This window comes from Eucyclogobius newberryi, unplaced genomic scaffold (genome assembly GCF_026437365.1).
Source record: "Eucyclogobius newberryi isolate DKJ021-1_F unplaced genomic scaffold, fEucNew1.0.hap1 SCAF_17, whole genome shotgun sequence".
NCBI classification, from domain to species: Eukaryota; Metazoa; Chordata; class Actinopteri; order Gobiiformes; family Gobiidae; genus Eucyclogobius; species Eucyclogobius newberryi.
In genome coordinates, this window is record NW_027315801.1 from 12,938,635 (window position 1) to 12,954,352 (window position 15,718).

General features: G+C 44.4%; 1 protein-coding gene across 1 annotated transcript; it reads left to right on the top strand.

The window, feature by feature from the left end:
- The first annotated feature begins 30 nt into the window (after positions 1-30).
- ormdl2 (ORMDL sphingolipid biosynthesis regulator 2) lies at positions 31-15,409 on the top strand. Its single transcript, XM_072449197.1, has 4 exons — positions 31-99; positions 1,587-1,760; positions 11,784-11,935; positions 14,969-15,409. The coding sequence occupies exons 2-4, from the start codon at positions 1,587-1,589 to the stop codon at positions 15,102-15,104; spliced, it is 462 nt and encodes a 153-aa protein (XP_072305298.1). The 5' UTR covers positions 31-99; the 3' UTR covers positions 15,105-15,409.
- The last annotated feature ends 309 nt before the right edge of the window (positions 15,410-15,718 follow it).

The following is a 15,718-nucleotide window of genomic DNA, read 5'->3' on the forward strand; positions in this document are numbered from 1 at the left end:
GGCTCCGTCACATGAAGCTACAGGAAGCCGCTTAGGTCAAACAAAGGCGGGGCTTCTTAAATAGTTGGAATTTCCTGCTGGCTACGAGAAGAGAGGAAGGTAAAGTTTGTCCTGTCGTCACATACTCCTATAAATGCGATTAATAGAGTTTCGGGATTTAATTTGCAATGGCATTCGGAAGAAAAGTAAACTAAAGTGAAAAGTGAACCAGCACGTTGCCCACAGGCGTGTTTTTATATCTGAAAAGCGTAACTCGTACGAAGACTTCAGCCCAGAGTTAGCATGCGGCTCACTGTGCGCTGAGCTAGCGTCTTGTTTACGCTCTTACATGTCGTTTGTAAGACCTCTTTTTGGGTTGATTTCGTCAGGTTTTACAGCAATTAGAGCTGATCAAACAATGTAAACAAGAACACTCAAATTGCATTACAAATATACGTATTGCAATAATATATTACCAAACTTATTTACTTATAATGTGATATATGTAATTTGCGTATTAGTCACAATCATGAAATAGCTTAAAATATATGAACACTGAGGTTGTGAAGAGTCATGTTAAAGTAAAAAAATAGTATTAATGATAAATATATTTTCCTTCTTTATATCAGTTTATTTGCGGTGCCTTCGCACCACAGCAAACCTAAACCACTAACTGGGACTAAACCAGAACCAAACCAAGTCCACCTCGGTACTAAAATTATCTCAATTTAGGACTATATTAGTGTGAACCCCTGATCTTGACTAGGGTTGGGATGATAAACATTAAAATTGTTTATTGCAATTAAATTGGTAGACAAGAATTGTAAGTAAAAACCGTGTTACAAAAAGTTACATATCCATGATGTTTTCACTCATGACTCAAGTCTAATTTTATAATCATAAACATGGAACTCAATCATAATAGTTAACTTATAATTATTACAATCCATTATCTTTTTATAATATCGGCTATTGCAATTATTATGATGTTATTGTTGATCAAAAATTTCAATATCATCCTGTGTCTAGTCTTAAATGATCCTTGGGTTTTACTGTTGGCACAGAAAGAAGTAACAATTTAAAAACAACATACTTTAACTTTTGAATAGGTCAAAGTCCTCAAAATATAACCTGTAAACTGAAACACATGAATACAAAGACTTGTCTGTCAACAAAGTGGGTATTTAGAGAAAGATCTAGCTTCTTCCGTTGCTCTAAACGTATTTATTTAAAAACTTGACTGACTTCTTTAGACGATGGTGTGTGGAAAGAGGTGGGAAATCAATTTAAAAATTTAAATCGCAATGGTTGTTTTAGATTTATGCAAAATTTGAATATCAAGTGTATTCGTCCATAATTAAAATGATTAAAATGACTTAAATTAGTAAAATGGCCATTTTTAAAGGCAAAGGCAAAGTGATATTACTGCCCTGTTGTGGTTCATTTTATCGTCCATTTTAGCCCATTCCTCATGCGTTGTGAAGATATCGTCTGAATGTCTGATTCTGATAGAAATAATAAAATGTTTATTAACATATATTTGTCAGTTTTGGACAGCTCTAAGGGACGACGCCGGCTCAAATTATATTGTATTTCTTCTGCTGCAGATGAATGTTGGCGTAGCTCACAGCGAGGTCAACCCAAACACTCGGGTGATGAACAGTCGGGGCATCTGGCTCACGTACCTGCTTCTCACTGTGGTTCTGCACATCGTCCTCCTCAGCATTCCATTTTTCACCGTGCCCCTCGTGTGGACCCTCACCAACATCATACACAACCTGGTGAGTGCAAACACACACTAACACACGCTCACACTAACACACGCTCACACTAACACACGCTCACACTAACACACGCTCACACACGCTCACGCTAACACACGCTAACACACGCTCACGCTAACACACGCTTACACACGCTCACGCTCACACTAACACACGCTCACTGTAGAAATATCCACATTAGCCAAGGGGAAATAACGCTGATTGGAGCGGACAGTATGGGCCGTTGATTCCGGTTAGAGAATCAGGGGAAACTGGATTGATTGAGAATGTCCTTTAATTTGTACATATTACAAATTGGTGGTGTGTGTGGTCTGGGAACAGAAAGACAGTAAACATGAATTAAGTCACATTACTAAACTTCTACATTGCACAGTATATGCGGTATAGAACTCGGGTTACATTAGTAACCTACATATGCGCCGATGACGGAGCTATTTTTAGAACAAGCTAGTTGACGGCGAAAACAGCGATAAGTAATGGATCGCGGCAGTTTAGCTGAATACAGTGCATTAACTGTCAAAGATAAGGATAAACATCAACAATATACAATTGATAAACATTAACACGACCAAATACTCACTTTTATAGTAATTACGCACACAATATGTGGTGCTGCTGAATAGTTAGCTTGAATAGTAACAGTAAAAGAGGGCCGTCCAGAAACACGGAACTAAACTTTGGTTCCCCCCTTAGTCTTTCTGACACAGCCGCCCCCAATTGTCAGTCAGGATAATTGTCCATCACCAGAAAGACTATCAGGAGCGCTGTCGTCTTCTTCCACCAGCGGAGGAAGAGGAATCAGCCTGACGACCGGACGAGTGTAGGTCTTCTCTCTCACCTTCACGGCCGCTGTACGTACCCGACCATCTGGTGCAGGGAATGTCTCTGTCACTGTGCCCACGGGCCAGGATGCTCTCGGGAAGCGAGGATCTACGATGAGGACCACCTGTCCAACGCGGAGCTCCTTCACGTCAGTCTTCCACTTTCGTCGATCTTGTAGACCAGGTAGGTACTGGCGGATGAAGGATGACCAGAAGTTGTCGGCGAGCACCTGACTGTGTCTCCATCGGCGTCTTCCCAGCAGGTCTTCACTGTCGTAGAGAGCTTGTGGAAGTGACGAATCTTTGCGTCCGATAAGCAGCATGTTGGGTGTTACCGGGTCAGGATCTGCGACATCGGCTGAGACATATCCAAGTGGCTTGGAGTTCAGGATGCCTTCCACCTCGATGAGTAGGGTGCGCAGGACCGGCTCAGGAACAACTTGCTCCTTTAGAATGACTCTAAGGGAAGCCTTTATCGACTTGACCTCCCTCTCCCACGTCCCTCCAAAGTGGGGAGCAGCTGGGGGATTGAACCGGAACTTGATTCTATGTTCTGCAAGATGTTTTTGGAGTTGAGGGTTCATGGCTTGAAAGGCCTCTTGAAGTTCCCGACAGCCACCAGTGAAGTTTGTGCCATTGTCACAGAGTATCTCAAATGGCTTCCCACGACGGGCAACAAAGCGGCGGAGGCAAAGCAGGAAAGTGTCAGAGTCCAAGCCTTCAAGTAGATCTAAGTGAAGGCACCTTGTTGTCATACATTTGAATAGAATGCCCCATCTTTTTTCTTGGCGGCGACCAGTCTTCACAAGGAATGGACCGAAGCAGTCAACTCCCACAGAGTAGAATGGTGGTTTGTAGAGCCGCAGTCTTGCCGGTGGGAGATCTGCCATTCTTGGAGTTTGGGGTTTGGCACGCCAAAATTGGCATTCACGGCAGCCGTACTGGTGTTTGCGGATAGCCTCACGTCCTCTTAGGATCCAGTACTGGCGTCGCAACTCCGCAAGGACACGTTCAGCACCCGGGTGGTGGAGCCGTTCGTCGCCGTCTTTGATAAGCAACTTGGTGATAGGGTGTCTTGAGTCTAAAACAATTGGATGGATGGTTTCAGTTTCGAGGTCAGCCGCCCGTCGAAGCCTGCCACCAACTCGGATTAGACCAGTTGCTTGCTCGTACTCTGGAGCGAGGGAACTGAGCCTGCTATCTCTAGGAATTGGACGAAGGGTCTTGAGTGCTTTAACTTCTGCCGGGAAGGACTCAACTTGGGCTTGAACTAGCAGGGCTCTTTCAGCTGCAATGAAGTCTGAAGCTTCGATATTGACTTCAGGCGTAGCCGCCCCGTGACGGGACTGCTGAGTGGCTCGAACTAATTCTGTCCAGGTGTGGAACTTACTGGAGTCAGGAAGCTGGGGGCTAGGTGGCACTGTAACAACTCCGATGAAGGCACTTTTCTTTAGCTCGCGTTGATCAGGTTCAGCAGCAGCGGTAGGCATAGTTGGCCACCGGTCTTGAGTTTCAGTGAGGAATGTAGGACCAAATCTCCACTGGCGATGGCACAGCAGCTCTTTCAAGGTGAGGCCCCTGGTTATGTGATCTGCAGGGTTACGAGGCGAGTCAACATACCTCCAGCTTGTAAGGTCGGTCAACGTCTGGATTTCCGCTACCCGCGTTCCAACAAACACCTTGTAGCGGCAGGACTCTGATTGTAGCCAGTGGAGTACAGTGGTGGAATCGGACCAGCAGATGACTTGGTGGATTGGAATGGTGAGCTCGGTCTCAATAAGCTTGACAAGTTGTGCACCAGTTAGTGCTGCGCTGAGTTCAAGGCGAGGAATGGAGAGGCACTTCTTCGGGGCTACTCTGGAACGGGCTAGGATGAAGGCAATATGGACATTACCTTGGTCATCAGTGGTTCGCAGGTAAGCGACTGAACTGTATGCCCTCTCCGAAGCATCACAGAACACATGGAGCTCCCTGGTCACTGTGGAAGTATCAGCATTTGGAGGCATGTAAGCTCTGGGGAACTGCACTTGAAGGAGATTGGGGAGCTCTTTGACCCAGGCAAGCCACTGCTCTTTAAGCTGTTGGTGTTCGATTGGGTCATCCCAGCTGAGGTCTTGCTTCCAGAGGTCCTGGATTAGAACCTTTGCTCTAGTTGTGAATGGTATTATGAACCCCAATGGATCATATTGGCTTGCAAGAGTCTTGTACAGGTTTCTGAGCGTGAGTTGAAGAGGCTCTTGTAGGCGGTGTCGATAACCCATGGTGTCATCAAGGCAGTTCCACTGCAGTCCAAGTGTAGACTCGTTCAGATCAGCGCTATCGCGGGACAGCCACAGTTCACTGCTGACAGATCTAGCTTCGGTGGGCAAGTGCTCAATGACTGAAGGCAGGTTGCTTGCCCACTGCCTGATCTCAAAACCACCTTCTGCGAGAAGTTGGCACAGTCCATCCACGACAGCCTTGGCATGAGCAGGGTCTGGTGTACTGTAGAGACAGTTGTCAACATAGAATGCCTGCGTCACTACTTCGGCAAGACCTGATGGGTTGGCTTGAGAGTCTAGGACATGGCGCTGCAGAGCATAGGTTGCGCAGCATGGACTGCAGGTGGTCCCAAAAGGCAGGACCTGCCACTCATAGATGTCGGGCTCCTCCTCTCGCTGCATATTTCTCCACAAGAAGTGCATGATGGGTTTGTCAGCAGCAAGCAGGAGTACCTGGTGAAACATACTTCGAATGTCACCGCTGATTGCCACACTGTGCTGGCGAAATCTAAGAAGCACGCCAAGCAAGGTTGGTCCTAGGGTTGGCCCTGGAAGCAGTTGCTCATTCAAAGTTTGGCCTTTGTATTGAAATGAGCAGTTGAAGACTATACGGTCTTTGCCGTTATGGTGCACAATGTGGTGCGGGATGTACCAGGACTCTGTGGACTTGCATGCTTCTTCAGGTGAGATCCTTGCTACATAGCCTGCTGCCTTGAGCTTCTGGATTTCTGAGCAATAGGTGGCGGCCTTTACTGGGTCTTTGGCAAGTCTACGTTCGGTGCTGCGGAGACTTGGCAGTGCTGCTTCTTTGGGCGCTTGAAGAGGGATCGGTGGAAAGCGGCGGAGGAGCGGTGTGGCATAGCGCAGGGTACCCTCATTGTCTATTCTAACTGTAGATGTTTGGAGAAGGTCGAGGGCTTGCTGGTCAAGCTTAGACCTGGTTACCGCTTTCTCACAGTAAGGCAGGGTGTCAAGTTGCCAGAGGCGCTGCACGTGCTGGAGTAACTCCGTGTTGGCTGCAGCTGTAGCAATATGCAGGCATTGGGTCGGATTATGAGCTGTTTGGATTGGAGTCATGGGACCTTGAAGGCACCAGCCGAGACGAGTGCAGACAGCAACAGGGCCATCTGGAGAGCCTTGTATAATTGGCATGACGGGACTGATGAGGTGGCACATATCCGAACCAATGAGGATGATTGGACGCACACGGTCGACAGCTTGAAGTGGGATGCCTTGTAAGTGTCTGTGAGCCCGCTGGAGAGCAGCGATAGGGTAGTTGTGCTCCGCAAAGCATAGTCCATCAGCTGAAAATGCATTGGAGATGAGATACTTCTCATTGGGCTTGGAAAGAGGAGAGACTTGAAAGGAAACTGTCAGGCCTTCTAACTGTTTGACATTCTGGTGTATTGTCTGGATGGGAAGAGTCTCTGGAACTCCAGAAAGATTGAGGGACTGGAGGACTGGTGATAAGACGATTGTCCTCTCAGAGCCGTCTAGAATTGCAGGTGCTTCCACTGACCGCTTGCCATTGTGAATGAGGATCTTTACCACCTTTAGCATCACTCGCTGCGTACGGTTGGGTTGGTCAAGGTAGACCTTTGTTGATCCTGGGCTCATTGTCAGGACAGCATTGGAGGTGTCACGGATGGAGTCATGAAGTATTGTGAGATGTTGCTCTTTACACACTTTGCAGGGCCGTTTGAGGTTGCAGCTCTCTACCGCATGACTGCGCCCACATTTCCAGCAGCGGTTTCCATCTTTGATCCAACTGACTATCTGGTTGGGTGTGAGCTTCTTAAAGTTATCACAGGAGTTCAGGTAGTGATCTTTGTTGTTGCAATGCGGACAGTAGGGCTGTGACTTTGAAGCCGGCTTGGACTGGGCAGGTTTAGAGTGAGTTGACTCTTCCTTCACTGTGAGAAGCACAGGTGTGGACCGCTCTCTGTAGGTTGTAGAGGGGAAGCTCTTTGTAGATTTAGCTGGTTTACTTGACTCAGTCTGGTAGAGGGCTGCGGCACGACTTGAAATGCGTTTGGCTTGAGACTTGACTTGGAGCCAGTCAGCTAGGTCAGGAAGCGTGTAGGTGCGGTCTGAACCTGATTGCAGAATCCCTCGGTTAAGACAATACTCCACAAAGCCGTCACGGTAAGAAGGGGGCAGCTTACTTAGCAGCCGGTCAACGTGCGACCCGCACATGAGCTCCACGCCGTTGTGTCCTTCAAGAGTTTTCAGCATACCCACTAGGGCTTGGATGGACAGAGCAAAGAGGTCGAAACTGTTGGCATCACTTGTCTTAAGTGCAGGAGAGTTTAGGATGGCGCCGAGCTCGGACTGGATAAGCTGCCTTGGTTGACCATACTTATCTTGTAGTGCGTTGAGTGCAGCGGTATACGGGCTTGAGTGATGCATGTATGCCTTTGCGAGTTGAAGAGCGCTCGGAAGCTTCAGATGGCTTAGCAACACTTGGTATTTGTATTGCTCACTGAGATGGCTGTGGTTACTAAGCAGACTATCTAGTGCCATCTTCAGGAGGGCAAAGTCACTCTCACGACCGCTCTCAAACACAGGCAGCATGGGCTTGGGGATGCCAAAGGCAGAGGCAATTAGCATTTCTGCTCCGAGTTGTGGTTGTAGACCAGGATAGGGCGCAGGTGCTGGTAAGGGAGCCTGGATGGGATAAGATGTGGCCGGAGGCTGCTCCCACTTGCAATATGCTATTGGCGGTTTTGGCTGCACTGCGTTTGTGTTGACGAGAGTGGGGTGCGATGCAGAGTTTAACTCTGTTGCTTGAATTAGAGTACTTTGCTGCTGCGCAGGTGAAGCTGTAGCTGCTGGTTGAGGCTGATAGGGGCTCGAGGAGTTGCTGTTAGTACTGAGCATTGACGTGACCAGTTTGGCTAGTTCAACATCAGTCTGTAGCTGCTGGAGTCTGCGGCTTTGGTCGAGGCGTTTGCTCAGGGCCTCTTTAGCTTGAAGGGCTTCCTCTTGTGCTCGTTGAGCAGCTTTAGCTTGGGTCTGTAGTTGATGAAGTTCCCGCTCTGCCTGTACATCCTCTTCCATCTGTCTCCGGAGGTTAACAAGTTCAAGTTGTTTAGCATTCTCTTCCAGTATTGCAGCTTGTATGGGAGAGAGACCATCTTGTGGATAATGACCAATAGAGTAAGTCGTGTGTCTCCCTGAGCGTGAGCTGAAGCCAGATACAGAGCTGTGGGCTCTCCTCGAGGTGCTTCTGTGTTTGCTGCTGTAGCTGGATGAAGCGTTTGGAGGATGTGAGCTGTGTACGCCATAGTTGACTTCATAGTCCATCAGATAGTAGACGGGCTTCTCTCTGGGGCCTGGTAAGTTCCTCTTCCATGGGTGCTGCGTGGTCCATACTGCTAAAGCGTAGCTCCAATCCAGGCTCGAAGGACCAGAATTTAATGTAGAAATATCCACATTAGCCAAGGGGAAATAACGCTGATTGGAGCGGACAGTATGGGCCGTTGATTCCGGTTAGAGAATCAGGGGAAACTGGATTGATTGAGAATGTCCTTTAATTTGTACATATTACAAATTGGTGGTGTGTGTGGTCTGGGAACAGAAAGACAGTAAACATGAATTAAGTCACATTACTAAACTTCTACATTGCACAGTATATGCGGTATAGAACTCGGGTTACATTAGTAACCTACATATGCGCCGATGACGGAGCTATTTTTAGAACAAGCTAGTTGACGGCGAAAACAGCGATAAGTAATGGATCGCGGCAGTTTAGCTGAATACAGTGCATTAACTGTCAAAGATAAGGATAAACATCAACAATATACAATTGATAAACATTAACACGACCAAATACTCACTTTTATAGTAATTACGCACACAATATGTGGTGCTGCTGAATAGTTAGCTTGAATAGTAACAGTAAAAGAGGGCCGTCCAGAAACACGGAACTAAACTTTGGTTCCCCCCTTAGTCTTTCTGACATTCACACTAACACACGCTCACACTAACACACGCTCACACTAACACACGCTCACACTAACACACGCTCACACTAACACACGCTCACACTAACACACACACACTAACTCACACTAACACAATCCGAGGAAATGCATTGTTTTCTTGTAGAGATTTGAAGGATAGATAATGGAAACAAACTGATTAAATGTTATAAATGATCTTGATGAAGGGATGTAAACGTTCTTAGACGTTTGCTTTGTGTTTACAACATTTACTCGGGGTCGGTCAGAGTCCCACTTCCTCTTTCAGGTTCAGTGCAGTCGAATATATCTAAGGTACACTCAATTAGAGTTCATATTCATTCATTCAGCAAACCCTACTCTCTAAGGCTCATAGAGTGAATGTAGCTTACTGTTCACTGATCTGATCTTATTTTGGTCTAACAATAAGATCAGATCAGTGAACAGTAAGCTACATTAATTAATGTATTAAATTATTGACCTGGTAAACTGATGACATTATGTATGACTTGTGAGAAAAGGATAAAAGTAACATGAAAAATATTAAATACATGTTATGTTCACAAAGGTCGTTATTTGGTCCTAGATTGAGCTCATTTTAGTCCTGATCAAGTCCTGGTTTAGTTCTGGGTTATGTTCTTTTTTAGTACAAATTTTGATGTGGTGAATGTGCCAGTGTGAACGCAGCGTTAAGCTACTTACACACCGCCGTGGCCTAATCGCGCCCCACGCAGAATTTGAGCGCGTGTACATTTGAAAGCGCGCATCCGGTGGGTAAACCTATCGACGCCCCGGCCACTGTACACAGGCGCGCGTATGGCGCGCTTGAGCTGTCTGCGCACATGCGCAGTAGAGGTGTTGTCGCATGAGCAGTGGAGTTGTTTGTTCATTGTGTAAAATGGCGGATTTCGAGAGCGTTTTTGGTTTTCAAAACTCTCACACGGAGGCGCCGGGCTTGTTTCTGTCTCTGTATTCCACCGTGAATACATCGTACAGCTCCTTTCTCCCACAAACAGCCACAATCAGTCTTTCGTCTGCCATGGTTGACGAGCAAGGAAAAAGTGGCGCTTCTTGGGGAATTCCACGGGGAATACCGGAAATGCGAGGGGCAATACGTACGTACGTACGTACGTCACTGGAGCGTCAGCTCTGATTGGCGGCTGCGGCGGCTGCTACGCTTCAGCTGCCACAGACCTCAACATATCTGAACACGTCGCGTAGCCGCTTTCGTCGCCTCGGCAGGCTCATACGCGCGCTCAAAGCGTCGAGAGCGTAAAAAAACGCACCAACCGCGCCGCAAAAACGAAGAAATCGCACCGCGGATAACGCACTACGTGCTCGGCGCGCGTTTACTATAGACTTTGAATGTAAACTGGACGCTTCGGCCGCGACGGTGTGGACAAGGCTTTAGATGTGGAAATATTGATTCTTTGTCTCTCTTTTATTTATGTGGCTAACAAAAGCATGGACTGAATTAAACCCAGATGTAAGGCATTACTTTTTTGTTCTAGAGAGTATTATCCATTTTACAGATAAAATAGAAGTCTGGGACTAACCGGTTATTAATTATACAGGTCACAATATAATCATAAAAAATGTAAATCAACCGGAAAGTGCTTTTTGACATATAACATTAGCTTGAATTTACCATTTCAGAAAGTTTGATGGAAATCTATTGCATTGATTCCCAATCAGAGAGTTGTAAAAGTATTTCAGAGTACCCAGATGATGGTAAAATATGAAAATGTATACACAGTCTTAAGCAAGGCCTCAAATGCATTGGTAAGTGGAAGAAGGTGTAGATTTATATTTGTTGTGTAAAATAATTTATCTAAGTCTATGTCCTGAAAATAAAAGCAATTTCAAGATTTTAGGCTGCTTTATAATTTTGCCGGTCGCCTATTTTTGTGTTTGGGGGTTGTAACTTTTTTCACCAAGACATAGACATATTAAAAGCAGCGGGTACCAACTCAGTGGGTCATTCAGATGAATGCGTTTGACTTAACTCTGAACATTAACTTAAGGTCTATATCACAATGTAATATTTGTTATTGAAGTTATAGTGGTAGATTTATTTAAACTTACAATAATTAAGTTCTGCTTATGATCTGCTTATTAGGAACTTCACGAACGATCGGGACACGCACTGGAATCGCTTTAAATTAACTTGTTTTGACTTTATTCGGCTGGATTGAGTGTTTTCGTCGTGCCGTTGCGATGTGTTTTGGCTCCGGCCCCGCCCCCCGGCTCCGGCCCCGCCCCCCGGCCGGCGCCGTACCGCGTTTACACAAAGGAGGAACTCATGAAACTGCGGAGAACAGTCGTCTTACCCGGAGATCGTCACGTTATCCCGGCGCAATACTGACCTAACCTAATACTGATGTGCAATTCTGTCATATGTGCAATTGCTGTTGGAATTCATGTGCAATTCATGTGCTGTCGTGACACATATTCATGTGCAATTACTGTCGGGATCACATGCAATGGTATTTATTTATTTGTCTATGGTAGTTTTTATTTATTTATAGGAGATCTTCTACTGAAAGTGTTTTTCAGACTTCCTATAAGTGATCTGTTCTTGTGGATCTACCTCTGTATCTACCTGCGTTGCACCAATGAAATTTCCCCATGTGGGACAATAAAGGAATATCTTATCTTATCTTATCTTATCATTTGGGCCAATTCAACAGGAATCTGAGGGCCACATTTGGTCCCCGGGCCATAGTTTTGACACCCCTATATTAGACTGTGAGAATTCATGTGAATTTAGATTTTCCCTGTTGTTGTGCCATGTTGTTAATTCATGAATAATTGATAATTGTTTCTCATAATAATGGTAAACGTAAGATAGTTTGACATTATGACGACATGCTTGCAAATGTCCAGGTTAATGAGAAGTGTTGTGTTCATAATTAAGACCTTTTTTATTGCTGTAAACGTGTTAAAGATGTTTGACTGTGATCTTTGTTTGTTCAGGTGATGTACCTGTTCCTGCACACGGTAAAGGGAACTCCGTTTGAGACTCCAGACCAGGGCAAAGCTCGACTGCTCACGCACTGGGAGCAGATGGACTACGGCATTCAGTTCACCGCCTCACGAAAATTCCTCACCATCTCTCCCATTGTGCTGTGAGTCGAGCCGCACTGAAAGCTCAAACACAGGGTCACGGGTTTAGTCCCGTCACAACAGATCCTCTTCACTGTAACAATGCCACTGTTTCACTTAAAGAGCAGCAGTATAAATACACATGTTACTGTAAAGTAGATTTTTGAACCAGTACTTGTAATTGAGTATAATTCTTTAAGGTAATACTCATGTACTTTTTAAATGTAACTATTTACTAGTACATTATCCTTTCCATCCTTTTATATAGCAACAAACACTATATTTTTATGAATATTACTCATCCCTTTTATCGAAAACATTAGCTACATTTGCTTAAAATTGATATGCACTAGACTTCCAGTTATGGCAGTGCTTTGAGCTGATGCACCCACACCTCTGCTGCAAAACTTGGCTTTAAAATCATCATTTGACCCACCTAATCACAAATAAGAACAACGGATGTATAAACAAGGAAGGCACAAGTCTAACACTACAGGACCAAAACAAACGGAGCTGATGGCCCACGGTCCGAGGCTAACATAGCTAGCACACCTGAGGCAGAGAAGCGGGGTCCCGTCGGCCCAGATAAAGACTCTCACAACTTCTTTGCATCTGAAGGGGGAGAGAATAACTGATCATCTGTTATTGCTCAAGATGTCTGAAATAAGACGCAAAATGCAGCGTGAAATGGAGTCTTTTAGAGCCGAGGTGATAGCTGCCATGGGCCGGCCGTGTGTTTCTGATAATGCGGAAGATCTGCTGACAGTAAGGGCAGAGATGGAGGCGCTGCAGGCCAGGGTGACGACGCTGGAGTCAGAGAACAACAATATGGAAAATAAGATCCTGGATTTGGAGTCCAGGTCACTTCTACCGAAGCTGAGTCTTGTGGGCGGAGCGGAAGGAAAGGATAAAGAAAGCTTTTTGGAGATTATTCCTGGGCTCCTTGATGGCTCAGGAGTTGAAGTCCCTCCCATCACAATCGAAAGAGCAGATAGCCTGAGCATCCCAAGGCCAGCTTCTGATAAACCACGAGGCCTGATAATGAGGTTTCTTAACGATTGTGTGAAGGAAGATGGCTGAAGGCTGAAGGGTTAAAGGAGACCTCCAGTACAAAGGCTTGTCTTCTTTGCTCCAGATATTCCATACGAGGTTCGTCAACAACGGCATAAGTCCAACCACATCTGTGAGGAGCTCAGGAGGAGAAAACTGAGACATGGGTTCTCTTTCTCTGCGACTCCTCTGGTGACATTTGAAGGTTAAAAAAAAACACCAGGAGAAGCAGAGGTACAGTACAAAGGTCCATTCTATGGCCACCTGCGTGGGACATGCGAGTTCGGGCTGTGGTCACATGGTGATATATTTCTATATATGGCTGTCTGCTTTTGTACATGCACTTTGTGACTAAATATATCTACTCATCGATGTGCCAAATGTGGGTGATTGGATTTGTGGGAAAGTTGAAAATATTGGCAGAGTGCCGTAGGGAGACGTGGTGAGCCAGGGAGGTTATTTCCCCATGTGGGACAATAAAGGAATATCTTATCTTATCTTATATATCCAGTTCTTTCTGAGGATTGAGGTCAGGAGTGACTGGGGAGTTTTTTGGGCCCTTCATAAGGATTGGACTTCCTCCATTTTTACAATCCTTTTTAAAAAAAAATCTAGTTTTGGGTTCGATGCCTGTTTCCGGAATTAACCCTTTTTGTTTTCTTTTTTACACTTTCAGCTGTTTTGTGTTCCTATGGTTCTTTTGTATGTTTGTTGTTTTTGACCAGAGAGATTAAAAATATCCCAAAGATCAATACAATCAAGTGAGTGTTACAAGTAGCATCCTTCAATGTGAATGGCATACTGAACCCAATCAATTAACTTAAATCTGAACTAAAATGGAAAAAAAGAAAGAATAGACATATATTTACAGGAGACACATTTGAATGACAGTGAACATTAAAAACTAACGAAACCATGTTATAAAATATCCTTTTATTAATCATAAAAAGGTAAACAGACAGGTGGTTGCAATATTGATTTCAAACCGAACAGCTTTTGAACAGTTTTGAACGTAAGGATAAAGAGGGCAGATATTTACTAGTTAAGGAGGGAATATTAATGGAAAGGTTTTCATGCGTATGCGCCACCAGGGGGCGATATCACTTTCTATGTTGATGTTATAGACTTGATTGTAAACCCCTCTGAGGGAACCCTAATTTGTGGCAGTGATTAGAATCTTAGCATTCAGCTTACATTAGACGTGTCGAACTCAAGAGTCACTGGAGGAACAATAAAGCAGTTCTGTATCTTATTGAAGACTATAGGATTGATTAACAAATGGAAGGAAATGAAGGCTTATAAATCTGAACTTTCAAGAGGAATAATAAATATCTAGATTATATCAATGCATTTCTAATCAGGACAAATACTTGTTTTGGTGGACAAACAGTGGGAAGATGTTTACATCCTTGTGGACGACAACTAAATCACATGTTTGGAGAGTTTTGTTGGAATAATAGGTCAAAAAATTTTTATAACACCATGTCAAAGTGCCCATTATTCACAGGGAGGTACAACCTGTTGGAGAAATTGCGGCAGCAAGGAGGCAAACCGCTATCACTTCTGGGAATGTCTTGTTGTTCAGAAGTTTTGGACTGAAATTAAGGATGCACTAGAGTTTTTGCCATTCCACTCAATTTTGGAACCATGTACCTTGGCCTAAATCTTCTCCCATGGACATAGTAAATAAATACCTTTGGAATGTGCTTTTGGCAGCGGGAAAAAAGCCATAACAAAGGATGATGCAAAACCCTCCGACGACCAAGGATATAATAACAGGAATTAGACAAATAAATAAAATAACATTTGAACTTAATTTGGAAAAGGGCAAATTGGACGACTCTGGACTCAGGACTGTTTCTATACTTAAACTTTATACTTATACTTACTTTAAATGTTGATGTTTGTTTTATTGATCTTTCTCTCTCTGGTCATGAATGTGTAAACATAAAAACTTTCTAAATGAATTTGAAGAGACAAATTTATTGTTGCCTTTGTTTTTACAGGTACATACTGGCAAGTTTTTACACAAAATACGATGCAACACATTTCTTTATCAACACCGGCTCGCTCCTGAGCGTCCTTTTACCGAAGCTGCCACAGTTTCACGGAGTGCGAATATTTGGGATCAACAAGTACTGACCGTCCTGAGAGCAGGAGTTAAACATCCACAGGATCCTTTTTGGACACTGGAAGTTTGTGGACTTTTGGAGAATCATTCCAAGTGACTATTCCAGTGTTACTAAATGCAGAGAAACATTGTAAAATACAGCCATGGACAGTCAAAATACTGTTTTAATGTTAAATGATGTTTCCTGTTTGCATACATTGTAATGTTTTTTTTAAACGAAATGCACTGGCTGCATGTCTGCAAATATTTAAGATTGAAACAAAGTAAAATGGTGTTGAACATTATAAAGGATGATAAAATGTATATTGCTAATAAACAGGTACAATGCAGTGTTGAGATTTTCAAAGTTATTGGAGCCAAAACAAGGTTCGGAAGCATTACTTGTTTGAATTCCCATTTAAATCTCCAGAGGTTGAGGAAACGTCTTTGTGGAGGGGGAAGTCCACACTTTACATGAGGCAGCTGCAGCAAAGCCAATAAGTTAATGAAACAGGGATTCCCCATTCTGTGGGTGTAGTATTTGTTTACATTAAAGGGAGGTTTCCCCGTCAGTGACGCGCTTAAAGGAAGGTTTCTTATCAGTGACGCGCTTAAAGAAAGGTTTCCCTATCAGTGACGCGCTTAA

Excerpts from the sequence above, each read along its gene's own strand:
- ormdl2 (XM_072449197.1), top strand. The coding sequence starts at position 1,587 with ATGAATGTTGGCGTAGCTCACAGCGAGGTCAACCCAAACACTCGGGTG. Across the intron at positions 1,761-11,783 it reads CCAACATCATACACAACCTG|GTGATGTACCTGTTCCTGCA; the intron begins GTGAGTGCAAAC and ends TTGTTTGTTCAG. Across the intron at positions 11,936-14,968 it reads ACCATCTCTCCCATTGTGCT|GTACATACTGGCAAGTTTTT; the intron begins GTGAGTCGAGCC and ends TTGTTTTTACAG.